The sequence below is a fragment of the Podarcis raffonei genome, chromosome 12 (assembly GCF_027172205.1).
Source record: "Podarcis raffonei isolate rPodRaf1 chromosome 12, rPodRaf1.pri, whole genome shotgun sequence".
NCBI lineage: Eukaryota > Metazoa > Chordata > Lepidosauria > Squamata > Lacertidae > Podarcis > Podarcis raffonei.
This window is the reverse complement of record NC_070613.1, coordinates 376929-404255: the sequence shown is the minus strand read 5'-3', so window position 1 is coordinate 404255 and position 27327 is coordinate 376929. Positions and strand designations below refer to the sequence as shown.

General features: G+C 51.5%; 1 protein-coding gene and 1 pseudogene across 5 annotated transcripts; one reads left to right on the top strand and one right to left on the bottom strand.

Moving 5' to 3' along the window:
- Positions 1 to 1050: 1050 nt before the first annotated feature.
- LOC128424021 (protein HEG-like) lies at positions 1051 to 21996 on the top strand. 5 transcript variants are annotated; one of them, XM_053409791.1, is made up of 12 exons: positions 1051 to 1192; positions 2005 to 2124; positions 2744 to 2869; positions 6209 to 6327; positions 7863 to 7921; positions 9470 to 9636; positions 10687 to 10815; positions 11216 to 11258; positions 14457 to 14494; positions 14756 to 14834; positions 16746 to 16905; positions 21006 to 21996. In XM_053409791.1, exons 1-12 carry the CDS (start codon positions 1063 to 1065, stop codon positions 21159 to 21161), a joined length of 1326 nt encoding a protein of 441 aa, XP_053265766.1. In that variant the 5' UTR covers positions 1051 to 1062; the 3' UTR covers positions 21162 to 21996. The 5 variants fall into 5 exon arrangements, with proteins under 5 accessions (XP_053265766.1, XP_053265769.1, XP_053265768.1 ...); XM_053409793.1 differs by having other exon boundaries at positions 1071 to 1192; positions 6214 to 6327; XM_053409792.1 differs by having other exon boundaries at positions 1072 to 1226.
- Positions 5445 to 5537, bottom strand: LOC128398589 (uncharacterized; annotated as a pseudogene).
- Positions 21997 to 27327: the final 5331 nt, after the last annotated feature.

Here is a 27327-nt window from a genome sequence, read left to right as displayed (position 1 = left end):
TTATAAAATGTACCACAAAACTTATCACTTATACAATCTTTTTAGACTTCCATCAGCACCTCTGATGATCCACCGTTTTAACCACTTCTTATGCATTTCTTAACTTTATATTGCCTTTACATCTCTTAACAAATCCTCCTCCCCCTTCTCCATTTTTACAATACTTCCAATAATCTCACAAAACTTCTTGCAAACCTACAAACGTCGTCTGATCTTCACAAATACTTTTCAAATAGTCCGTAAATTTACTCCAGTCTTCTGTGAATTTCTGGTCCCGCGGTTTCAAATCCTTCCTGTTAGTTTATCTAGCTCTGCATAGTCCATGAACTTCATCCTCCATTCTTCAATCGTCGGTAATTCTTCTTGCTTCCATTTTTGGGCCAGTAATATTCTTGCTGCTGTTACTGCATCTAAAGAGAGCTTACATTCCTCAGAACCCAGCGCCTTCCTCCATGCCTCCTTCCTGCCTTGCAGGCGGGCTGGACTAGATGACCCGCTGGGGTCCCTTCCGCCTCTGCCATTCGAGGAAGCGAATTGAGCGCCCGTTCCATCCCCAGATGGGGCAGCCAGGGCCGGATTCACGTATAAGCTCAACAGGTTCTACCTTAGGGCCCCACTCTCTTGGGGGCCCCCAAAAATATGAAAGGGGAAAAAACCCCTGGATGTACATTTCCAAAATATAAGATAAGATAAAAAGCAAATAAAATAAAACCTCCATCCAGCAGCCGTGTTTTGTGTTGTGTGGGCTCCTCCTTGTTACCGGTATGTGCAAGTGGCTCCAGATACCTATGAGGTCCATATGGCATCTATTCCAACACAAAAAAGCGACAATTTGTTGTTGAAAAAGGGCAGCTGGATATATAAAGCCCCCCATTCCCTTCAGGAGCCCCTCAGGGCCTCATCCAACCTCAATCCGGCCCCGGGGGCAGCTGCCTATTCCCGCCTGGCCGGGGTTGGACTAGATGACCCGGTGGGGTCCCTCCCGTTCCCCCTCGGCCCTTCCACAGCCCCCTTGACTCTCCTCCCCCTCCGGCGATTGGAGGAGGCGCCCTGGCCGCGTTAATGAGTGCCAGGTGTGGGGTCAGCGCCCTCCTCTTCCTCCCGCCCCCCCAGTGGCCCTGCTTCGCCCCACGGATCCCGGGCGGCCAGGAGGATGTGGGGGGGCGTCTGCTGGCTCGTGGCCGCCTTGCAGGTGGGGCTGGGGGCCGCCTGGGGGTCGCGGGCAGGTAAGTGGCCCCGGGGGAAGGGGGCTGCTGCGCTCCGGGAGGGGCCTCATCCTGCAGCCTCTCCCGGGGGGCTTGGGGGGCTCGCTCAGTGGGGCAGCCTGCCTGCCTGCCTGCTTGCTGGGGGGCAGCAGCTGCAGCCCCTGGAGGGGCCCTATCCTGCCACTCTGGCCTGGACCTCCTCCGCTAGGGAGAAGGGAAGAGCTCGCTTGTGTCCCTGGGATGGAAAGACAAAAAGTGAACTTTAATCTGCATTAATTCCTGGTTTTAGGATTCCTGGTTTGGGATTTGAAATCCTCCAGAGGCTGAAAGTCCCTCCAGTGAGATGGTCCCCCCTTTTTCCCCTTCTTCTTCTCTCTCTCTGGATGGGTTCCAGCTTTTGAGCATTACCTCTGAGGAACCAAATGCGGGTTATGCAATCCAGCTCTACGTCAGCTGTTCCCAAGCTTTTTTGGGCCGCCGCCCCCTCAGCTCCACCAACTCACCCCCTGTGCCCACCGCCCTATAAAAAGCACTATTCTCAAGAGCGGTCTGCATAACCCACGAAGAAGGATAATCACACGACTGTAGCATTGGAAGGGGACTAAAGGGCCATCTAGTCCAACCCCCCGTGAAATTCAAAATGGTTGCAATTATTCAAAGTCCAGTTAAAGATTAAATCAGCAGAATGTATGATCTTAGTGCTGCCAGCTTGCCAAAGCCTGATAGGGGCATGGATACATCTTGCCAAGGGTGCCTGGCTGTCGCAGAGCTGCTGCCAACAAGCTTCCATCTCTTTCAGAGCCCAGTACAGCCAACTGGTCAGCAGGATCAGACCCTCCCAGCTCCAACCCTCCGACATGGACCACGCCACTCCCCCGGTCAACGGCCAGCAGTGGGGCTGCTGCCCCGGGAGAGCAGGGTAAAGCTGAGCGGCTCTTTGCTTGGGGGCGAGACTTGGGGGTGCAGTTAGAGAAACCCTCCCCAGCCTGGGTGCCATGCAGTCCTTTCACACTACAACTCCCATCAGCCCCTGCCACCTGCCTCCATGCTGGCTGGGGATGCTGGGAGATGTAGTCCCAAACACAGAATCCTAGAATCGTAAAGTCGGAAGGGACCCGCAAAGGCCATCCAATCTCCACTTAAAAACTTCCAAGGAAGGAGAGCCCACAAGCTGCTCCACCGTCAAACAGCTCTTGCCCGTAGGAAGCTATTCCTAAGGTTTAGTCGGAATCTCGTTTCTTGCCATTTGAAGCCATGGGTTCGAGTCCTGCCTTCTGGAGCAGCAGAAAGCAAAAATTGGAAGGTGGCTCTCACATCCTCTCTCTGCCTCCTCCAGCAGAGATGCTCCCCCCTTCGGTTTGATCAAACTCGGGTGAGGGGAACCTTTGGGCCTTCCCCTGTCCCCGAACTACAACTGCCAGCAAGCACAGCAGGGGAGTTGTAGTTCAGCAGCGCCTGGAAGAGACTCTCCAGTGTTTGAACTTCCCTTTCCCATGGGGGGGGGTCTTCCTGTCTTCTGACTCTCTGTGTTCCCCCAGAGCCCCCCGCCTGCAGGGGAGAGGAGGACTGCCCCCCTTGGAGCAGCTGCGAGGAGCAGGCCGGGCGCAACTCCTGCCGCTGTGGGCTGGGCTACCACCTCAGCCCCACCCTGGGCTGTGTGCCAGGTAAGGGGGCAGAGCTTGGGTTCGGGGTTCGAATTGTGTGTAGGGGGTGAGTGGGCTGGCCTTTCTGAGCACCCTTACCGAGAAAGAGCGGAGCAAGGGCCCTCCTTGATTGATTGATTGATTGATTGATTGATTGCCTTTATATTCCACTTTTTCTCCAAATAATAATAATAATTTATTTATACCCCGCCCATCTGACTGGGTCTCCCAGCCACTCTGGGTGGCCTCCAACCAAATATCAAAAACAATACAGCATCAGACATTGAAAACTTCCCTAAACAGGGCCACCTTCAGGTGTCTTTTAAAAGTAAAATAGTTGTTTATTTCCTTGACATCTGACGGGAGGGCGTTCCACAGGGTGGGCGCCACTACCGAGAAGGCCCTCTGTCTGGTTCCCTGTAACCTCACTTCTCTCAATGAGGGAACTGCCAGAAGGCCCTCGGACCTGGACCCCAGTGTCTGGGCTGAATGATGGGGGTGGAGACGCTCCTTCAGGTCCACTGGGCCTTTGAGGCCGTTTAGGGCTTTAAAGGTCAACACCAGCACTTTGAATTGTGCTCGGAAACGTACTGGGAGCCAGTGTAGGTCTTTCAAGACCGGTGTTATATGGTCTCGGCGGCCGCCCCCAGTCACCAGTCTAGCTGACGCATTCTGGATTAGTTGTAGTTTCTGGGTCACCTTCAAAGGTAGCCCCACGTAGAGCGCATTGCAGTAGTCCAAGCGAGAGATAACTAGAGCATGCACCACTCTGGTGAGACAGTCCGCAGGCAGGAAGGGTCTCATCCTGTGTACCAGATGGAGCTGGTATAACATTGCCCCCAGCTCCCAGCCCCTCTAGACGGTCCAGAAGGCTGTTATGGCTGATGGTATCAAAAGCCACTGAGAGATCCAGCAGAACTAGGAAACAGCTCTCACCTTTGTCCCTCCAAAGAGCTGAAGGTGACTGCTTCTTGATCCCCACAAGAGCCCTGCAAGGTAGGCTAGGCTGAGAGATAGTGACTGGCCCAAGGAGCGAACCCCTTCCTGCTGCTTAAGTCCAGGGGTCAAGTAAAGTCACAGAAAGCCAAGGGGGTCTCTGGGATCATAGAACCGGAATTAACAGTTGGGAGGGCCCTCCAAGAGTCATCTAGTCCAACCCCTGCAAGGCAGGAATCAGCTAAAGCTGAAGGCTGAATGTGGGCCTTGCTGCTTACACTCACAGAATTATTGTAGAGTTGGAAAGGCTCCCAAAGGTCATCTAGCCCCCTCCCCAAATAAGATATTTTACTGTTTTATCACTTGCTGCTTCCCACCCTGGTCTCCTTTGGGAGGGCGGATGGGTTTAAATGTAAAATGCAAAGAAATTATGTCCTGTAGGGACCTCTGGGACAGTCTCTCCTTCCCTGGAGGCTTTTAAGCAGAGGTTGGATAGCTGTCTGTCAGGGATGCTTGAGCTGAGATTCCTGCCTTGCAGGGGGTTGGACTGGATGACCACTGGGGGTCCCTTGCCATGTGACCATTCGAGGATTCTGTGAAAAATCGGGAGCATCAGGGAGGACAACTGAATGACAGGCCTGTGGCTTGAGATGGAGGGGAGAGCGATGGCCTCACCTGTCCCCTAGAGGGCGATGGTGGTCCTCGCCTTTTCCCGATGGGGGAAAGTGAAGTTTGGAGAAACTGCTTTTCCTCTCTCTTGTGGGGCTGCCGAGGCTCCCCCACCCCCTTCCTCTGCTTCCAATGGGCTCCCCCTCCTGGTATGGAGAGCTGGGCATACATGGCGTTGGGCACAATCCAATCCATTCTCTCCTGTAGCTTCATGAGAAACAAGTATTTTGAGGTGCTTCCCCCAAAAAAGCTACATCCAATCTGATTTGAAAATGACAGCCATATGAAGACCTCTGTGCCCCTCTCTCCACCCACGGGGTGGGGGGACGGACGACAGACAGATGGATGGCGAATGTGTCCAATGACACGGAAATGCGATGGGGAAAGGGACCACGAATGGGTGTGCAGCCTCATTCTGCATGTGGACACATGGCTCCGCCTTGTGCTACAGCCTCTCCCCCCCCATAAATATCCCCCCACACTGACGTCCGCTTGGCTCCATTTCAAAGGATGGGGGGGTTGGACTAGATGACCCCCAGGTCCCTCCCAGCGCTACGAGTCCGTGAGCAGCCTTTCTCCAGCCTGGTTGAAAAGGCAGCAATAAAAACAAAAAAGGAATGGCAAGACAAACTGTAAGAGTCTCTTGAGCTGGCTGGATTAAGAGAGGCAGTGAGAGATCACACTGGACAAGAGTTTCAAAAAGCCTGGGGGAAATGCAGAGAATCCTTCACAAAACAGTGCCCTAAAATACGTACCTGGACTTGTTTCGATCAATGTCTGCAGGAGACTTTGTGGATATTTAAGTTATAATTAGAAAAATCTTAATGATCATTCATAAAGGAAACAGCTTATAAGAAGTAAATAAGGAGGCCAGGTACAGGATAAAGGAAGTCTTTTATTGGGTTGGTTGTATTGTTGTATGTTATGCTTATTGTATTTCTGTATTGGGGGGGTGGAGGGTTTATGTTACGTTGTAAATAAAATTTCCATTAAAAAAAGGGAAAATAAAGAAAAGGCAGCAATAAGGACCGTGCTAATCTTCTCTGTATCGTTCCAATTTTAGTAACATGCTGCATATACAGAAACAATGTACTGTAATGACCTCACTTGCAGGATTTGATTATGACACTTAACAAATAGAAAATATAAATAGGAGGGTAAAACGTTAAGAATATGTCAATAAGGTAGGATTTCAATTTCAATATACAAGGTGTAGAAAATTACATGCAGAAGAAATGAATAAGTGATAAACCAGAAAGGGAAGTTGGGGAAAGGGGAATAGAAATGTAAAATGCAATTTGTGTTTTTATTTTGTTTTTATTTAGTATTGATTATTGTAAATTTTGTTGGAAAACTTTTAATAAAAATAATTTTGAAAAGAAAGGAAAAGGCAGCCTAAGGAGAGCCAGCAGGATTTGGCCGATGGCCCACCTTGGCCAGCACCCTGTTCTCCCAGACGCCCAGGATGGGGAACCCCCAAGTGGGATCCGAGTGCGAGAGCACCCCTCTCTCCTCCTGGGGTTTCCATAGACGGGATTCAAAGCGTTTCTGCCTGCGACTGGGGAGGGCAGAGCGGAGCCATCCTGGCCAGGAGCCATCAAGAGCTGCCTCCACAAATTTGTCCGCCCTTCTGCTGAAGCCACCTAGGCCTCCTGTGGCAGGGAGTTCCGCAGTTTAACAATGTGCTCTGGCTTCTCCTCCCCCCCTGCCTTGTTCTGATCCCACTTCTGCCCCTTCCCTCTCTCTCTTGCCAAGTCAAGGCCTTCCCCGGCCGGCTCTCGCTGTGGGATTCGGGAAGCCCCGACTGGTCGCTGCCGGGCATCACCTCAGCCGAGTCGCAGCTGCCGTGGGTCACCCTCCAGATCCAGAGATTGGTAAGGGACGCCCCCCTCCCCAATTGGCTGAAGGCTCTATGGGTCCCCATTTGCAGCAGCCAGCTCCTTGTGTGTCCCCCCCCCTCCGGCCTTCGTGGTCAGCGGCTTTTAGGGATTCTTCCCCCACCTTCTGCCCTCCCCACCAAGTCCTGGATTATTCAATTGTTTCATACAATTCATTTTTTTTTCTTTTTAAAGCCATTCTGGGGGGCTTTCCCCTTTAGCTCAGAGGAAGAACAGAATAGAATAGAATAGAATAGAATAGAATAGAATAGAATAGAATAGAATAGAATAGAATAGAATAGAATAGAATAGAATAGAATTTATTATTTATACCCCACCCATCTGGCTGGGTTTCCCAACAAAGTATTAAAATACAGTAGTCTGTTAAACATTAAAAGCTTCCCTAAACAGGGCTGTCTTCAGATGTCTTCTAAAAATCTGGTAGTTGTTTTTCTCTTTGACATCTGGTGGGAGGGCGTTCCTCAGGGCGTGTGCCACTACCGAGAAGGCCCTCTGCTTGGTTCCAGGTAACTTCACTTCTCACAGTGAGGGAACCGCCAGAAGGCCCTCGGAGCTGGACCTCAGTGTCCGGGCTGAACGATGGAGGTGGAGACGCTCCTTCAGGTATACTGGACCGAGGCCGTTTAGGGCTTTAAAGGTCAGCACCAACACTTTGAATTGTGCTCAGAAATGTACTGGGAGCCAGTGTAGGTCTTTCAAGACCGATGTTATGTGGTCTCTGCAGCCGCTCCCAGTCACTGCCTCATTCTGGATTAGTTGTAGTTTCCGGGTCACCTTCAAAGGTAGCCCCACGTAGAGCGCATTGCAGTAGTCTAAGTGGGAGATAACCAGAGCATGCACCACTCTGGCGAGACAGTCCGCAGGCAGATAGGGTCTCAGCCTACGTACCAGATGGAGCTGGTAAACAGCTGCCCTGAACACAGATTTGACCTGTGCCTCCATGGACAGCTGTGAGTCCAAAATGACTCCCAGGCTGCGCACCTGGTCCTTCAGGGGCACAGTTACCCCATTCAGGACCAGGGAATCCCCCACACCCGGCCGCCTCCTGTCTCCCCAAAAACAGTACTTCTGTCTTGTCAGGATTCAACCTCAATCTGTTAGCCGCCATCCATCCTCCAACCGCCTCCAGACACTCAAACAGGACCTTCACCGCCTTCACTGGTTCTGATTTAAAGGAGAGGTAGAGCTGGGTGTCATCCGCATACTGATGAACACCCAGCCCAAACCCCAAGATGATCTCTCCCAGCGACTTCATATAGATATTAAAAAGCATGGGGGAGAGGGCAGAACCCTGAGGCACCCCATAAGTGAGAGTCCAGGGGTCTGAACACTCATCCCCCCCCCCACTTTCTGAACACGGCCCAGGAAGGAAGAGGGGGGAGCCAGTCCATGGCAGGAGCCCCTTTGCTGAGAGCAGTGGTCTGGGACTTGGGGGGGGGGCATGGTGGGAATTCGGAGCTCCATTGTTGCCTGCTTCTCCCCCCCCCACATTTCCAACTTTTTCTCCCCAGTTCCAGCACATCCTGGGGCACCTCGATGGCTACCTGGGCTCTTCTGCCAGAGACCTGAAGTAAGTGAGGGGCTGGGAGGGGGGTTGCATGTCGGGGGGGTCAGGGTGCTTGGGGTTGGGTTCCTGCCCCCCACCTCTAAAACCAGGTGTCCATGTGCATCCACCTGCCTGCTTGCCACTGTGGGGGGGGGGATCACGGCAAGACTGATATCATAGGATGGTGGAGTTGGGGCCCCAAGAGGTCCTCTAGTCTAACCCGCTGCGATGCAGGAATTCACAAGGAAAGCATCGCTGACAGGGTCACCCAACCTCTGCCTTAAAACCTCCAAGGAAGGCGAGTCCACCACCTGCACTATCAATTCATCATTTTAGTTTTTTAAATTATATTTCTGCGCCATTTTTCTTTCAGATGAATCCCAAAGCAGCTTACAAACAATAATTAGCAATGACAGGGCGGAGCACCACCGATCCACATGAATCATATAGAATAATCAACAAATCTGCCAGAGAAACACTTGCAATCTATAATTCGCTGCTAACAAAGCAACGACTCAAAAATAAGCTAAACGTCACACAGCCCTGTCATGTGGTTAACAAATCAATATAACATTTATGCTCTATGAAACAGTATTAATGACATTAATGGAATAGTGGCCAGGAGATAAACTAAACACACTCCCTGCCCCACGGCTCATAATATTCCACTTTTCAGCGCATTAAAATACCCATAGCCAGGTGCCTGTGGCAGAGAGACCCCTGAAGGCTCCTGAGGCTGGAGGGGGGGCAGCGCAGGTGAAACCAACCCCCCCCATGGCAAACGGAGTCTCTCTCACCCCACATGCGCCCCCTTGACCGCTGGGATCTGCTCCAGATGCCACATCCTGCCCTTGCCCCGCATTTCATGTGGCAGCGCCTGCCCTGGGGAACTCCCTGCCTCTTGACCTCAACCAGTCGCCTTCCCTGTACTCTTTCCGGCGCCTGCTATTGACAGGCCACTCGGATGCCTAGAACATTGAGGTGGCTTTAATCTGTTTTAGTATTCTAATTTTCGTATGTTTTAAAGTGTGGCTGCAATTTTTTCGTTTTGAGTTTTGCTTCCCCCCCCCTCCAGTGAAGCAATGTATAAATTTTACGAAATAAGTAAAGAAATAAATAAGTTAAATTTTTTTTGGGGGGGGAAATTTATTAGGCATATCAACATAACATTTTATCCAAAATACATCATACTCATTCCCCCAAAAATAAAAAATCCAAGAGACTCAGTTCCTCTCTCTGGTTTCTCAGCGCATGTTATTTTCTGCATGTTATAAAATTGTAAAAATCCTTAATTGCTCTATCAATATATTAGTAAAGAAATAAATAAGACCAGGGGAGATGGCAGTCCCAGATCATTGCCTCCCTCTGCTTCCCCCGTATCCACAAAGCACATTTTCTGGGCGCCCACAGAGCTTTGTAAACCCGGCGACAGCCCTGTAAGGTGGGCTGGTTTGGAGGGCGGCTGTTCACCCCGGTGAAAGTAGATGATGGAGGGGGAAGGAAGGGAATGGGGAGGTTGGGGCTGGGGCAGGCGGACGCCCCCCTGACCCCACCTCACCTGTCACTCCCCAGGTGGCCCAGCTCCGAAGTGACCCTGTTCCACCATTTCTCCGCACGGGCGCCAGTCACCAGCCGGCAGGTGGCAGAGGCCGTGGCCACGTTCCGGGCACAGTGCCACGAAAGCAGCCACATGGGGGCCCCTGCATGTGCTCTCCTGCGCAAGGCGGGCCCCTACCAGAGTGAGTGGAAGGGAGCGGGGGGGGGGTGTCCCGGGAAAAGGTCCGGGTCTGTCAGGGCAAGGGAGGCGGGGGGGGGGGCTGGCAGGCCTGGCACTTGCAGAGGCAGGAGGGGTTTCCCCAGCCACTCTGGGCGGCTTCAAACAGAACACTAAAAGCAGAATAAAACTTCAAACATTAAAAAACTTCCCTAAACAGGGCTGCTTCAGATGTCTTCTAAAAGTCTGGTAGTTGTTCTTCTCTTTGACATCTGGTGGGAGGGCGTTCCACAGGGCGGGCGCCACCACCGAGAAGGCCCTCTGCCTGGTTCCCTGTAACCTCACTTCTTGCAGGGAGGGAACCGCCAGAAGGCCCTTGGAGCTGGAGCTCAGTGTCCAGGAAGAACAATGGGGGTGGAGATGCTCCTTCCGGTATACCGGACCAAGGCCGTTTAGGGCTTTCAAGGTCAGCACCAGCACTTTGACTTGTGCTCAGAAATGTACTGGGAGCCAGTGTAGGTCTTTCAGGACCGATGTTATGTGGTGTCTGCAGCCACTCAGTTCCCAGTCTAGCTGCTGCAGACTGTTGGGGGGTGTCCTCCCTGCAACTGGGCTGCCCTCCTTTAGAAAAGGACATTGCAGATTTGGAAAAGGATTGCAGAAGTGCCTGACTTTGGGGACTTTTAGTTTGGGGGAAAGGGTAGTAAGAAACACGCCATGATCGGAGTTATAACCCGTAAAATTCAGAGAAATAATTCGTAACACGGAGAAAGCCAAGAGGGAGAAGCTTTTCTCCCTCCTAGTGCTAAAAGTCTGGGGCATCCTATGAGCCAGATAAAGGAGAGCGGAGTTGAACTGTGGGACTCCCTGCCTCATGAGACGGGGATGGCTTCAAAAGAGGATAAGGTAAATTCATGGAGGAGGAGGAGGAGGAGTTGGAGGGGAGAGCTGCTCTTGTGCTGGGATCCTGCCTGCGGATCTCCCCCCGGAGGCTGGTCTCGCTGGGCCCCTTGGGGCCGGATCCTGCAGCCTCCGCTCAGCCCCGGCTGCCCTGCCTCTCTCTCTCCCTCCACAGGCCTGAGCCTCTGTCTCTTTGACGTCTGCGACTCCCTCTCCACCAGCTGCTCCTTCCAAGACGGCCTCGTCCGATGCACCTGCCAGCCTGGCCACTTCCAGGCGCACCCAGCCGACCGCACCTGCGCAGGTGTGGCTCCCCTGGGGGGGGGGAGGGAGGCAGCCTGGGCCAGCCCTCCAAGGGGTTTCCAGGCTCCCAGCCAGATGGGAGGGGCAGGGACCCAGCACCCCCCACCCCGAAACCCTGGGTGACGCATGGCTTGAGGGAGGCAGAGGAGACCCCCAGTCAGAGGTGGAGTGGGAGGGGTCCTCCCTTAAGGACGTGTGAAGTGGCCCCTTGCTCATCACTGCCTGGATGGGTGGGAAGGGGGGTTGTGGGGCAGAGCACCACTTGGGGGACACGTCAATTCCCCTTGTCTGGGATTCTTCAGCTGAGACCTCTGCATTGCAGGGGGTTGGGCTGGATGACCCCTGAGGTCCCTCCTGTGATTCATGCTTGTTCTCTCTCTTCTCCCTCCTGCGCCCCAAAGAATGCAGCAGTGGATTTTGGCTGCAGAACGGCACCTGCACCAGGTGAGTTTCCCGGGGGGGGGTGTCCCTGTGGCTACTTGCCAGGGGCGGGGGCACCTCCTTCCACCTCCCTCTGAAAGGGAGCCCCCCATAAGGGCCTGAGCACAGCGGCCCCCTCCCCAGACCCCCCCTCACTCATTGTGGCTGTTACTTCCCCCCACCCCATAAAAAAACAAGCCAGCAGCAAGCAGTGGCATAGCAAGGTCAGCTGGGACCCGGTGCGGAAAATTTATTGTCACCCCCACCCCACTTGAAATTATGAAAAGAAGGGAAAATAAGAGACTTGGGCAGGTGTCCCATTTTGCAGGAGGCGTGCGAGGCAGGCCTTGTCCCTCTTGGCCCCCCCCCGGGGGGGGGAGTTGTCCCTGCCTGCCTGCAGGACACAAACATCCCCCTCCTGTCCCAGGACAATGTCTGGGCCCCATCCAGACTCTTCCCTCAAGGGGTGCATTGCGAAGGAGGTCTGGGGGTGCCCTGGCTCCATCCCAAGAGGTCTCTGGCCATGTGCAGAATTCCTCTGGGGTTCCGGCCCAGAAAAGTCCCTGCAGGCTGCGAAAGGCTCCCTTTGAGGCGACCTTGGAGGTTTCTTGCAACATTTTATTGCCCCTCTCTATCTCCTCTGCTGAGGCGGCTCCTGGCTGGACCGCCCTGGGGGGCAAACTCCATCTCCCTGCCTTCTGCTCCTCCTGGCTTTTTCTTTGGGGGGGGGGCTACCAGGAAGTGCCTTTTGCAGCTGCTTCCATTTCTGGCCTCCTCTCTTCTTCTTCCTCCCTCCCTGAGCTGCCCCCTCCAGGACCAGGTGGGCTCCAGGGTCTGGGCAGAAGCCGCAGGGTCTTCTCCCACCTCATCCTTCCCCTGAGCCAGCGGCTGAAGGGGACCTGGAGGCCACAGGATCAGCCCCAAGGGGCCCCACCTGCTCCAGCCTCCTCTTCTCGTCCTTTTTTTTAAAATACATTTTTATCGGGTTTTTTAACATATCATTTCCAACAATCATATAACATAACTTCTTATCTTATACAATATTTTAGACTTCCATCAACACCTCTGATGGTTTTTCGTTCTTTATCACTTATTCTGCATTTCTTAATTTCTCTATTACTCCTAATTATCATTAACTAATAACTCTCCTCATCGTCTTTCTTGCAATATTTCAAATAGTCCTCCTTACGAAACGTCTTGCAGTCCCCAGCCTCCTCTTCTCGCGGGGGCTACTCAGATGCCCCCAAGGAAACCCCACAAGCTCCTGGCCACCCATCGCCCCCTCACAGAATCACAGCATTGTCCAGGTGGGAGAGACCCCCAAAGGCCATCTAGCCCTGCAATGCAGGAATCTCAACTAGATCACGCACGACAGGCGGCCATCCAAGCTCTGCTTCTCCTCCTCCTTCATGAATTTGTCTCATCCTCCTTTCAAGCCATCCAGGTTGGTGGCTATTACTTTCTCCCGTGGCAGGGAGTTCCACAGGTTAACTGCATTGCATGAAGGACTTTATTTTATCCATTTGAACCCCAGGTTCCCCTGTTATGAGAGAGACTCCTCTCTCTGCCTTCTCCATGCCATTCCTCATTTTGTAAACTTCTTTATTTTTATTTTTTTAAAATGCTTTTTATTGAGTTTTCTTTAACACAAACAAAACAAAATAAATGCACTGAAGTTCTACAATCCTATGTACACTTATTTTCCCAACGCTCTGCCGAGCACAGGCTTCCCTCCCTCCCTTCAACAAGTTTTCATAGTAATCTTTCATTTTTCGCAGGTTCTCCATAACATCCTATTCACATCATAAGATTTATTTTAATCCTACTACAGTTTTTAAACTTCTACAATTATTACGTATATAAACAAGACAATGACAATAATCCACCAACAGCATACAGATCAATATGGCTAACCTGATCCACAACACACACACACCTCACTCACACACGAAAACAAAGATCACCACAGCCAATCACAAGCAAACAATCACACCCTAGGCCAGCCCCAACCTCTCTCACCACCAAAGGAACACAAGTGAACAACACAAGCAACGCTGACACCAAACTCTACATACATTAAACATAATAGAAACACCGCCACCCGACCCCACCCCCATCCATCTTCCCTCTCTCCACCCCCCCTTTCTTTTTTCTTTCTTTTTCCTTCTCCCCCTAATGCCTCAACAAATGAAACGGATTTGTAAAAATGTTACATGGGGGGAAAAAATACGAGGCATTACACTTCTGTAAAACAAGAAAATCCTAAATAAAATATGGAGAAAAAAAATTATTACGTATATACTCCACAAATTTACTCCACTCACTTCTGAACTTAGTTTCCTCTTGGTTACGGATCCTGCGGGTCAGTTTTGCTAATTCCACATATTCAGCCATTTTTGTCTGCCAATCCACTAATGTTGGTATTTCCTGAGTTTTCTATTTTGGGGCTACTAAGACTCTGGCGGCAGTCGTAGCACACATGAATCCTCTCTGGTCTGCTTTTCTTATTTCATCTCCTATCAACCCCAGCAAAAAAGTTTCCAGTTTGGGGGGGAATGTATATTTGAACAATTTTTTCAATTCGTCGTAAATCGTATCCCAATTTCTTTTCTTCATTTTCTCACATGTCCACCCCATGTGAAAAAAATCTCCATCCTTCGCTTTACACGGGACCGCCTCTCCTGGTATGCCCCACAAAGAAACCTACGGTCTGCAAATAAAAACATCCTGAAGGTCCCAGGCCTCAGAGAGGTTAGGCTGGCCTCAACTAGAGCCAGGGCCTTCTCGGCTGCGGCTCCAATCTGGTGGAACGCTCTGTCACAAGAGACTAGGGCCCTGCGGGACTTGACATCTTTCCGCAGGGCCTGCAAGACAGAGTTGTTCCACCAGGCCTTTGGTCAGGGCGCAGCCTGACTCCCTCCTCTGGCAACCTGCACAGTTTTGCTTAATGGTTGCCATCAACTTGATTTTAATTAATTTTTATAATGAAATATTTTTAGAATGTTGGTTTATTTGATTGTTTGATTATTTGATTGTTGTTAGCCGCCCTGAGCCCGGCTTCGGCTGGGGAGGGCGGGATATAAATAAAATTTATTATTATTATTATTATTACATTTCCAACATATAAAATTCTTTTGATGAGATTTCTGCCCTGCGGGGGGGGCCTTCCAACCCCCCCATTCTATGACCTGCCTTGACCTTCCATCCCCTTTTGTCTCCCAGGTGTCCATTTGGGTTCGGTGGTGCCGGCTGCCAGGAGCGTAAGTGCCCCCCCCCGCCCCCTGCCCTCATGGGGCAAGTTGGTGCCCATTTCCCCCCACCTCCTTAATCCCCCCTGGGCAAAGGGGCATGAGAGGGGGGGCTGCAGTGGCTGGATCAGGCCAGAGGGACCCCCCTTGGCCAGCGTCCTCCCCATGGCCAACCAGTGGCTCCTCTCTGGGGAGCGTAAGAGCCCTTCGGGGGGGGGGCTTGGGCTCACCTGGTTCCCCTTTGGGGCTGACTCCTCTCTGCCCCCCCCCCAGCCTTCCTGCTGGCCTTGGTGGTCGTCTCTGGCCTCGCTGGTCTCCTCCTGCTGCTGCTCATCGCTGGGTCTCTTTCCAGGTAAGGGGGGGGTGCGTCTCCCCAGGAAAAATCCCGCTCTCTGGCTACAGTCCAGTTTGCCTCTTGCTCTCCCTGGAAGCCGCAGGAGGGGAGACAGCTGGTTCTGAGTGCGAATCCTGAGAGAGGGTTTCCCCTAATGGGCATCTGGTTGGCCCTTGTGAGGAGGCTGGACCTGATGGGCCTGATCCTGAAGCCAGGCTTGTCTTATGCTCTTTTTTTAAAAAATAAATTTTTATTAGTTTTACATGAAGGTTATACACCATAACCTTTCACACATTAAAAAGGGGTTCTTTCGAACCTTGAAACCTCCTTCCTTCCCTCCCTGGGTTCCAATTCTAAATTTTATTCCTGCATCTTTTGCTGAGTGCAATCTGTCTGTTATATAATCATAGTATCCAAAATCCATGTTACGTTACAAGTGTCACTGTATTGCTGCCAATGGTTTCAACTCTTTACAGTGATCTCTCAAATATGTTAGAAAGTTATTCCAGTCTTTTAAGAATACTTGGTCTTCCTGGTTTCTGATCTTTCCCGTCCGTCTCTCCATTCCTGCATATTCCATCTTCTCTGCTCGGTCTTTCTCCTTCTTTCCATCTCTGTGCTAAGAGCATCCTTGCTGCTGTCATTGCATACATAAGCAGTCTTTTATTTTCTTTTGGTAGTTCCGCACCTATAATGCCTAACAAAAAAGCCTCTGGTTTGGGGACAAAAATCATCTTAAACATTTTTTTCCAACTCATTATATATCATTTTCCAGAAAGCTTTTACCACCCCATCGTCTTGTGCTCTTAACTCTCCTCGTCGCTCTGATTCCTTCATTGCATGTTCTTTCTCCTCATGCAGAAGAGCACAACTGGCCTCCTTGCCTTGGGGAGGGTGGGGGCTTTTGGGGGGACATTGCTGGCCCCTACCCTTGGCCCATGAGGGGAGACTAAACACAGCATCAGGGTGCCCGCCTGGAAACCAATGTCCCCCCCCCCCACGTGGAAAGATGTGTGGATCCAGAATTGGCCTCCACAGTCACTTACAAACTCATTGTTCAAACCATGTTGATAGATAGATAATTTATTATGGTCATATTACTGCTGATAAAACACACTTGGGGGTTCAATCCCAGAAGGAAAACAAACATTTAAAACGATGTACAACAATAAATTTAAAATTTATAAATGCAATAAGCGTATAGACACTTAAAACTTTCAGATAAGCTACCGCAGAGAGATGACCCACAGTCACCCATGGAACCGAGTTTGGGGATTTTCTTAACAAACTCATTTGGGTCGGGGGATGGTCTGTGCCTACAGATCTGTACACAGAAGCTGGCGACCATCCGGGTCGTCTTCTGATCTTTGCCTAACAGGAAAAGGTCAATTTTTTGCTTTTGCGGGAGGTCAGGGAGCCTCAGCAGCAGGGGATCAATGGTCTCACTCGGTGCCTCTTCATAAAAGGGGCATCTAAAGAACAAGTGCTCTGGGCTTCCTCTCTCCCCCAATGAACAGGCGCAAAGTCTCTGAGCATGTGGGACTTTTTTAAAGGCTCCTTCCAGGACCGGCGAGGGCAGAACTTCTGGCGAGTGTAAAGGCCCTTCTTGCATTTTTGGATACGAGAAAGAAGAGATATGCTGCCGGTGTGGCTATATCTCTCTCGATTTCTCCAGTTTTATAGAACCATCTTACTCGGCTACGAGGGATCGTCAAAGAAAGAAAAAGAAGCAAATTGTCTCTTTTGGGGGGGGTGGAAAGAAAGACCCCCTTCTTGCCTAGCAAGCAATTGGGGGAGGCTGAGCTGGCCAGGAGCCTTACTCTGGAGGACATGCGGCTCCTCTTCCTCTTCCTCCTCCTTGGACCTCTCCTCCCTCCCCTGGCCTGCCCTCCCTCCCTCCCTCCCTCTCTCTTTCTCCCCTCCCCACAGAAGCACCCGGCCCCCCAAGGAGGACCTCAAGGAGACCCCTGACGCCCCGCAGCTTCCCCTGCACGCCTCCTCCACCTTAAGCCTGCCCCGCGTGAGGCCTCCGTGGACCCTGGAGGAGGCCGAGATGAGGAGAGGAGACCGCCTGTCCCTCTGGGGCCCGGTGAGCATTGGCTGGGGGGGGGTCGGGGGGTCTGTCTTCTGTAACTCAGCCAAGGGGCACCTGGTGGTCTTCCCTGCCTTGGTTTTCACAAGAAGGGCAAAGAAGGGGGCAAGGCAGAAACACTCCCCTCCCCACATGCCCCCCCCCTGTGCCCGAGAGGGGCAGGGTGCCCACTGCTAAGGGGGGGTGAACACTGGAGAAGCTGGTCAAGCAAGGATGGGGCCGCCAGGAGCCAATCCAAGACCCCCTCCCTTCATTTTGAAGGGAGCACAATTCAAAGTGTTGGTGCTGACCTTGAAAGCCCTCAAGGGCCCAGTAGACCTGAAGGAGCATCTCCATCCCGGACACCAGGGTCCATCTCCCAAAGGCCTTCTGGTGGTTCCCTCCCTGCAAAAAGTGAGGTTACAGGAAATCAGGCTGAGGGCCTTCTCGGTGGTGGCACCCACCCTGTGGAACACCCCCCCCCATCAGATGTCAAGGAAATAAACTACCAAACTTTTAGAAGACATCTGAAGGCTGCCCTGTTTAGGGAGGCTTTTAATGTTTGATGTTTTATTCTGTTCTTAATGTTCTGTAGGGAGCCACCCAGAGTGACTGGGAAACCCAGCTAGATGAATGGGGTATTATTATTATTATTATTATTAATAATAATAATAATAATAATAATAATAATAATAATAATAATACTTATACTCCACCCATCTGTCTGGGTTTCCCCAGCCACTCTGGGTGGCTTCCAACAGGAGATTAAAGGTAAAGGGACCCCTGACCATTAGGTCCAGTCATGGCCGACTCTGGGGTTGCAGCACTCATCTCGCTTTATCGGCTGAGGGAACCAGTGTACAGCTTCCGGGTCATGTGGCCAGCAGGACTAAGCCGCTTTGACGTGCTTTCGAACTGCTAGGTGGGCAGGAGCAGGGACCGAGCAACTGGAGCTCACTGGGATTTGAACCGCCGACCTTCTGATTGGCAAGTCCTAGGCTCTGTGGTTTAACCCACAGCGCCACCCACATCAGTCATTAAAAAACTTCCCTCACAGAGGGAAGCATTCTCCACCCCGCAGAGCCCATCGCCCAGCCCTTCCCAGCTTGCTTTTATTAGCCAGGATGGGCAAGGATCCAGGAGACAGGTGGTCGGTTTCACTCGTCCAAGCAGCCTGTCTGCAGCCTCGGAGGTAACAGGTTGGAATCGATCCCATGCAACTTGACTAGACAGGACTCTAGCACTCTCCTGTCCTGGCCCTGCTCCCACGGTGGACAAATAAAATAAATTATTATTATTATTTGAACACATGGGATGGTCCAGGCTAAGGATGGGGACCCTCTGGTCGTCTGATGGCTGGACCCCAATTTCCACCACCATCATCCCTGGGACGAATGGGGTGTTCGGAGTGGGGTCCTGCCTCTGGTGGGGGGCACACTGTGCTGCTTCTGGGGCAGTTTGCCCACCTCCCTCCTGCACTCTCTTGACACCTGTGGCTCCCGGAAGCTGCCAGCAGGTGACACTCCCAGAATGGCTGAACCAGGTGAAGGCAGCTGACGGGTCTCAGACCCAAAGGCAGTTTGGGACTTTGCCTGCGTGTGAAGACAGGCTCCAGCGGATGGGGCCCCTGAGGCCAAGAGGGGGCCCAGGGCTCAAGAAGGTGGTTTCTGCAAGTGGGGGGCAGGTGGGGCTCATCAATCTGGGAAGGGGGCCCATCTAGGAGAAGGAACACTCTGACCCTAAACCTCCACTGTCTTGTGGGACATCTTCAGGAGAGGAAAAGGCTCAGGGGTGAACCCTCCACAAAGGCAGAGTGAAGTCCCGAAGGCGGTTGGATGGCACCTTGTAATAATAATAATAATAATAATAATAATAATAATATATTTATACCCCGCCTATCTGGCTGAGTTTCCCCAGCCACTCTGGGTGGTTCCCAATCAAGTGTTGAAAAATAATACAGCATCAAACATTAAAAACTTCCCTAAACAGGGCTGCCTTCAAATGTCTTTTAAAGATAAGCTAGCTGTTGATTTCCTTGACATCTGATGGGAGGGTGTTCCACAGGGTGGGCGCCACTACCGAGAAGGCCCTCTGCCTGGTTCCCTGTAACTTGGCTTCTCGCAGCGAGGGAACCGCCAGAAGGCCCTCGGAGCTGGACCTCAGTGTCCAGGCAGAACGATGGGGGTGGAGACGCTCCTTCAGGTCTACTGGGCCTTTGAGGCCGTTTAGGGCTTGAAAGGTCAGCACCAACACTTTGAATTGTGATTGGAAACATACTGGGAGCCAATGTAGGTCTTTCATGCACCATCGACCATAACATCCTTCTGGACCGTCTTGAGGGGCTGGGAGCTGGGGGCACTGTCATACAGTGGTTCCGCTCCTTCCTCCTGGGCCATGTTCAGAAAGTGGTGGTGGAGGATGAGTGTTCAGACCCCTGGGCTCTCACTTGTGGGGTGCCTCAGGGTTCTGTCCTCTCCCCCATGCTTTTCAACATTTACATGCAGCCGCTGGGAGAGATCATCAGGAGGTTTGGGCTGGGTGTTCATCAGTATGCGGATGATACCCAGCTCTACCTCTCTTTCAAATCAGAACCAGTGAAGGCGGTGAAGGTCCTGTGTGAGTGTCTGGAGGCAGTTGGAGGATGGATGGCGGCTAACAGATTGAGGTTGAATCCTGACAAGACAGAAGTACTGTTTTTGGGGGACAGGAGGCGGGCAGGTGTGGAGGACTCCCTGGTCCTGAATGGGGTAACTGTGCCCCTGAAGGACCAGGTGCGCAGCCTGGGAGTCATTTTGGACTCACAGCTGTCCATGGAGGCACAGGTCAAATCTGTATCCAGGGCAGCTGTTTACCAGCTCCATCTGGTACGTAGGCTGAGACCCTATCTGCCTGCGGACTGTCTCGCCAGAGTGGTACATGCTCTGGTTATCTCCCGCTTGGACTACTGCAATGCTACCTTTGAAGGTGACTCGGAAACTACAACTAATCCAGAATGCGGCAGCTAGACTGGTGACTGGGAGCGGCCGCCCAGACCATATAACACCGGTCTTGAAAGACCTACATTGGCTCCCAGTACATTTCCGAGCACAATTCAAAGTGTTGGTGCTGACCTTTAAAGCCCTAAACGGCCTCAGTCCTGTATACCTGAAGGAGCGTCTCCTCCCCCATCGTTCTGCCTGGACACTGAGGTCCAGCTCCGAGGGCCTTCTGGCGGTTCCCTCACTGCGAGAGGCCAGGTTACAGGGAACCAGGCAGAGGGCCTTCTCGGTAGTGGCGCCCGCCCTGTGGAACGCCCTCCCATCAGATGTCAAAGCGATAAATATCTACCTGACATTCAGAAGACATCTGAAGGCAGCCCTGTTCAGGGAAGTTTTTAATATGTGACATTTTAGTGTATCTTTCATCTTTGTTGGAAGCCGCCCAGAGTGGCTGGGGAAACCCAGCCAGATGGGCGGGGTACAAATAATAAATTATTATTATTATTATTATTATTATTATTATTATTATTATTATTATTTCAGGACCAGTGTTATGTGGTCCCGGCGGCCATTCCCAGTCACCAGTCTAGCGGCCGCATTCTGGATTAATTGCAGTTTCTGGGTCACCTTCAAGGGTAGCCCCACGTAGAGCGCATGGCAGTAGTCCAAGCGGGAGATAACCAGAGCATGCACCACTCTGGCCAGACAGTCTTCCAGCAACTCCTGCAGCCCAGCTGGTGCCAAACGCCTTGCTCTGCTTTCCTTGGGACCCCGTCAGCCTGGCAAGAGGGGGGCCTTGCAATCTGGGCAGGCCAGGACCCCCAGGCCCCCTGCCCAGGCTTGCATCCCAGAGAGTTCACTCTGGGGCTGCTCATGCCACTCTTCCACCCCCAGAGGCACACTCCATTGTCCCTCGAGACAGAGGGATGCCGCCCACATCCCTGCCTGTGGGCCATGTTGCAGGTTGGCGTCGAAGGAAGTCAAGTTCCCCTGGAGGGTCCAAAATCTGCCCCCCCCCAAATCCTTAGTTTAGTCCAGAGGTCAGCCTGTCCCTGCGGCTGCGCAGGTGGGATCCTGGACAGGAGATGTGGGGCGCTGCCTGTCCCGCCCCCTGAGCCCCATTCCTCTTGTGCCTTGCAGGACGTGGGGCAGCGCCCAGCAAATGCCCCCCGGCTGAAGACGTTCCTGGGGTCCTCAAGCTCCCTGCCCTCCCCCCCACAGCCGCTGGGCGGCTGCCACAACCTCGTCTTTGTCAGTGACGCCGCCGAGGAGAAGGACAGGAGGAGCTTTTTCTGAAGGAGGAGCTGGGGTCCCCTCTCTGCCCCCCACCAACCTGCTCCTGGATCTCCCCGGACAAGGGGGCGCCCGCATCGGGTGCCAGGGCGGCATTCAGGCTTTCTGCTGCCAAGGGTTTCTTCCCCAGGAGGGTTTGGCTGCCCCAAGACCCACAAAGTGGCTGAGGGGCCTGAGCTGAGGGTTTGAGGCTTCAGTCTGGATGAAGGTCAGGGCTTTGAGTTATGGGGCAGCTGCGTTTTCCTTGCCCTGGACAGTTTGTTCTGGGGTGGGGTGGTTTTAAAAAACAACAACCCGAGAAATGGCCTAGGAAGCCGAGGCTGAGAAATGGCCGTGGGGCAGGGGCCACTTTGCCCTTCCTGCTTGTCCTCTCAGGTTCACCCCAAACCTGCTTTCCTCAATCTCTGTGGGGCAAACCGTAAAATAGGAAAAGTGGATTTTGGGGTGGGGGGTTGGGGGGGGCAAATGGCAGGAGGAAAAGGCCAGACACAGAGATTGCTCTTCCACTTCCAATTGCAGGTTTTGAGGCTGATCTTCCCTTTCCAAAAAGCCCCAAATAGCTGTCTCAAGAAATACACAACTTCCTGCTCCTTATAACTCGGTCGTCAGGTTGCCCAGGAGCTATTAGCCTTGTAGGACGCCCCCAAAATGCAGGGGGGAGACTTCTGCAGCTGTTTTTTGGCCCTGGGAAAACAGGGATCTAAAGAATTGCTGGAATTTTTTAACTGAAATCCTCTTTGCTGTTTATTCTTAGATAACCACCTGTGTTTTAAACAACCCTTTTCTGTAAAATGGGTACACTTAAATAAACATCTTCTTTGCCAGTGTGCAAAAACAACTCCTTTCCTTCTCTTGTAAATGGCTTTTGACCTGGAGATACTGAAAGATTTTTGGACTGCATTACAGTATGTGAAACGCAGCCTTGTTTTCCTGGCCAAATCCAGGCCTCCAGTTGCTTCATGTTCCAGGGGTTATTGCCACTAGATTTTGCAGATCGTTGACACGGCAATTAACCTGGAAGTGTGGCAATTGCGTTTGGAACATCCAGCCCTTCTTTGTTCAGTGCAGGGTTAGAACATTGCTTTTTTAAAAAGGTACAGAGATAAAGTTTATTACTTTGCAATCATGCATTAAATCAGTTTATATGTGATTGGCTAGAAAGAAATATGTAACGTTGTGTAGAGTCTTTGTATTCACCTCATTTATCCTGCCCATCTAGGAGAGGTTCTCCTTGAACCTTCCTTCAATTCCTGGTGTGTGTGTGTGTGTGTGTGTGCGCGCGCGCGCCCACCTCTCAAGGATGCTTCAGTGGCTGTGGGTCTCCTGTGTTTTGAGGAGTTGGACCAGATGACCTTTAGAGGCCCCCTCCTGACTTCATGAGCCGGCAATAATGGCATTCTGCCAACCCAGAGATCTCAGCTGAGTCAGACGAACTCCCAAAATCAGACGCACTTTTTCTCCTTCAGCCCCATCCTGCTCCAATCTGCTCTGATAAGTTCAGATCCATTCATCTCCGAATGGGCTTTATTAACTTATCACCGGGGACGTTCACAGAGTGATTAAACGGCATTCTCTGGATGCTGGGAAGAGGAGATAAGGAGATTGTAATGCGGAGACAGTATAAGTGGCGGGCGTGTTTTATTGATGCTGTTTTGACAAAACGCTCTCCCGCAACACACACACACACACACACACACACACACACACACACGTGCGATGTGCACCCAGCTTCATCATAGCAGCTGAAGATCTGAGGAGCAAGGGGGGCGGCAGGACTCTCCCCTTCCCCCCTCCTGCAGGTTCAGTGGTTTTGACACACATCCCTTAATCTCCTATGTCCCGCAGATCCCCCTTAGCCCAAGGCAGTCCATGCATCTTGTGAAAAGACTCCCTCCACACAGTCAGAGCAGGTCTGCAAAGTATAAAACTGTAGACTGCTGAGGTTTCCTGCATTGCTAAGATACTAATTTTATATATGTATGTGTGTGCAAATCTCTCTAGTACTGTCTTCTGTCTGTCCCTTTATAAATCCTCTTTTAAAGAAGCCACAAATATTGTTGTGTGCCCCCCAATCTCCAAGTAATGAGAAGCTCCAAGTCTTGCCCAGAGTTTGGTTTCCTTGGAATGAGTTCCTTGGAACTCCCTGCCACAGGAAACAGGGACGACTACCAATCTCGATGGCTTTAAAAGAGGATTGTGCTTCTGAATGGCAGTCACTGGAAGCCACAAGAGGTGAGAGGGTCTTGAGTTTGAGTCCTATTGGGGCACCTGGTGGGCCCCCGTGAGAACAGGATGCTGGACTGGATAGACCACGGTCCTGATCCTGCAGGCTCTTCTCATGTTCTTCTGCTTGTCAGCCCCAGAACCTGTTTTTCATGGCAGGGCTCAGCCTAGGATGGTGGGCAGTGATAATGAGAGAGTGGAGGAACACTGAGCATGCACAGAGCGTTTTCCACAACTGGCTCCACAGACGAGGAGGTCAAGGTGTGTGTATTACCTGAGAGACACACACCCCTTGCATTTTTCCAAAGCCAAGACCTCGGCTTACGGTTTTACATGTATGCTGTTGAGGACAAAATCTTGGGGTACGCTACTTAAGCCATCTCCCAACTTTGTCAGGGTCTAGCCCTGCAGGGTCAGAATCGGTCGGGTTCAAGAAGCCGAGCAACAGTTCCAACTCGTAAGCAAGAACAAGGAAGAAGAACTCCGAACAAAAGTTTACATGTTTTTTTAAAGTTCCCACACTTTCCCATAATATATTTCACACAGTGTCATCAAAACATCATAGGTATGTCGCAGAAAAGGTGAGGTGTCTGGCAGAAATCTGAGATCCAGACATGGCCCTGTTTGTTACAACATCTGTCTCACCCTGGCAGAAGAAAGGATTTGCATGTCCTTTTGTCCTCAAAACTTGGTTAACACAGTTGATTGAGGATGAATCCTGACAAGACAGAAGTACTGTTTTTGGGGGACAGGGGGCGGGCAGGTGTGGGGGACTCCCTGTCCTGAATGGGGTAACTGTGCCCCTGGAGGACCAGGTGCGCAGCCTGGGGGTCATTCTGGACTCACAGCTGTCCATGGAGGTGCAGGTTAATTCTGTGTCCAGGGCAGCTGTCTACCAGCTCCATCTGGTACGCAGGATGAGACCCTACCTGGCCGCGGACTGTCTCGCCAGAGTGGTGCATGCTCTAGTTATCTCCCTCTTGGACTACTGCAATACGCTCTATGTGGGGCTGCCTTTGAAGGTGACCTGGAAATTACAACTAATCCAGAATGCGGCAGCTAGACTGGTGACTGGGAGCGGCCGCCGAGACCATATAACACCAGTCCTGAAAGATGTACATTGGCTCCCAGTACATTTCCGAGCACAACTCAAAGTGTTGGTGTTGACCTTTAAAACCCTAAACGGCCTCAAAGGCCCAGTAGACCTGAAGGAGCATCTCCACCCCTATCGTTCTGCCCGGACACCGGGGTCCATCTCCCGAGGGCCTTCTGGCGGTTCCCTCACTGCGAGAAGCCAAGTTACAGGGAACCAGGCAGAGGGCCTTCTCGGTGGTGGCGCCCGCCCTGTGGAACACCCTCCCATCAGATGTCAAAAAGAGCAACAACTACCAGATTTTTAGAAGACATCTGAAGGCAGCCCTGTTTAGGGAAGCTTTTAATGTTTGATGTATTACGGTATTTTAATATTTTGTTGGAAGCTGCCCAGAGTGGCTGGGGAAGCCCAGCCAGATGGGCAGGGTATAAATAATAAATAATAAAATATTATTATTATTACTATTATTATTACTATTATTATTACTATTATTATTACTATTATTATTATTGATTTGCTCTTCCTGGATGTCCTTCCCCTCTGAGGATGAGTTTTCTGTCTGATGGTAACACCTGCTTGGGCAATTGGGGTTTGGGGATCCCCAGTATGTGGTTGTACATCTTGAGAATTACTCTTGTTCCTATTCATGCCCTGAGTCTACATTTCCATGACCTTTTGGTACCATTTGACTATTTTTTGTGAATTTCTGTGTTTCAGAAAGTGGGGTTTCCTTGCCTTACTATCACGTTGGGAGTCCAGTATAGGTTGTCTAATGGAGAGAAATGTACAGTGGCACCTTGGTTCTCAAACTTAATCCATTTCGGAAGTCTGTTCTAAAACCACAGCATTCTAAAACCATTTCCGCAGTCACACAATCAATCAATCAATCAATCAATCATAAAATGAAAAACAAGCCACAGACACAAAAATGAAGAAGCCACACAAACTAAACCACAAAAAATAGCAAAAACAAAAGCACCAAATATCACCTCAGAACACTGCAATCAGAAACGGAAGGCTTTAATTACGATGTGGCTTAAATTTGCTACTTAAGTGTTAAACGGGAGGAGAAAAACCTTAATTGCTATGCGGGGGACTCAAATTAACTGTGCAACAGTGAAAATGGAAGCTCAGGAGCACGAGTCAAAGTTCAAAAACTGGAGCACCTATTTCTGGGTTTGCAGCATTCGGGTTCCGAGTTGTTTGGGAACTAAGCTGTTTGAAAACGGAGGTACCACTGCACAGAAATCAGTGGAGTGTGTGCATGCAATGCGCAGTGAGTGGCGCAAGCTCCTTTGCTCTGGAGGAATGCTGTTGTCAAGTCCTTTCAGCGGCAGCGCAACACGCAAGCTCAGGAGGCCAGCACTTCCGAGGTGTTGGCTAGGTACCCCCCCCCACCTTGTCTGCCACAATGCAAGCTGTTCATAGGGCACAGAGGGGCTCACGGCATCAGCCCTGCCACAAACTGGCAGGATATTGAGGAGAGTGCAGCCCCGACTGGTACACATTGTGACAAGCTGAGGATGGAGAAGGGGAGGTCGGGGACTTAGGGGGCACTCAAGGGACACCGCAGGAGGTTGAAGAGGCAGAGGAGGGGGACGCATCACCAGAACCAGAGGTGCTGTCATCATCCCCACAGATATGGAGGGCTCTGAGGAAGGGCGCTCTAGGAGGAGGCTGAGACAGGCGAAGGAAGGCAGCCCAGCTCACTAGATCACCAGGGGAGATCATGGGGCTTCTTAGGTCTGGGGGGAGGTTGTGGTCCCTCAGCTGGATGAGTGAAGAGGCACAGCTGCTCAGCTGGAGCAAACTCCGGTACGTCAGTCAAGATGGGAAGGGGTAAAAGGGAAGCAAGGCAGAGATTCTGTCTCGGCTCAACTTTCTCTTTTGAGGGATCATGACTGCTTTGGGAACTCAGGACTGACTGCAGGTTTTCCAACCCTGAATTTTCTGCAGGCTCCTTTAGTACCCTTGGGTGCAGCTCACCAGGCCCTGGAGATTTGAATGAACTTATTTTCCTATCTTGGGCTGCAGCTTCCTCTCTCCCTCCATAATTCATTAAGTCCCATCCAGCTTATTAACATCTATCATTTATGAACTCCCATCCATCTTGGACTCCCTTCTCTTTTGAGTATTTCTGACCATGAGATCTCACCCAGTAGCTCCTTAACTTTTATGAAATTGGCCTTCTTAAAAGTCCAGAGTGTGTATCTGACTACACTCAGTTTCCCCTTGGAGAGCCAGTGTGGTCTAGTGGTTAAGAGCAGTGGACTCGTAATCTGGGGAACCGGGTTCGCTTCCCCGCTCCTCCACATGCAGCTGCTGGGTGACCTTGGGCCAGTCACACTTCTCTGAAATCTCTCAGCCCCACTCACCTCACAGAGTGTTTGTTGTGGGGGAGGAAGGGAAAGGAGAATGTTAGCCGCTTTGAGACTCCTTAAAGGGAGTGAAAGGCGGGATATCAAATCCAAACTAGTAATGGGGGACTTCAGTTACCCGGATATTTGTTGGATGTCAAACTCAGCCAAGAGCATAAGGTCAAACAGATTCCTCACTGGCCTTGCAGACAACTTCATTGTCCAGAAAGTGGGAGAAGCAACAAGCAGCGACGCGGACTTATAAAAAATATTGGGGGGGCCCGGGAAAGCTCATGAATAATAAATAAGCTCATGAATATGCAAATAAAGTGGCGCCGCCTCCTCGTGAGCGAATAGGGGAGAGCGTGCTGCGCCTATTAATCAGCTCCAAAGGAAATTGGGTGGAGCTTTTGCTCGGGAGGGAGGGCAGGAGGCATGCAGCCCGCCCCCCCTGTGCATTTTGGGCTGGGGGAGGGGCGGCGATGGCGCTCTGCTG

Excerpts from the sequence above, each read along its gene's own strand:
- LOC128424021 (XM_053409791.1), top strand. The coding sequence starts at position 1,063 with ATGAGTGCCAGGTGTGGGGTCAGCGCCCTCCTCTTCCTCCCGCCCCCC. Across the intron at positions 2,125-2,743 it reads TGCTGCCCCGGGAGAGCAGG|AGCCCCCCGCCTGCAGGGGA; the intron begins GTAAAGCTGAGC and ends GTGTTCCCCCAG. Across the intron at positions 14,495-14,755 it reads TGGTGCCGGCTGCCAGGAGC|CCTTCCTGCTGGCCTTGGTG; the intron begins GTAAGTGCCCCC and ends CCCCCCCCCCAG.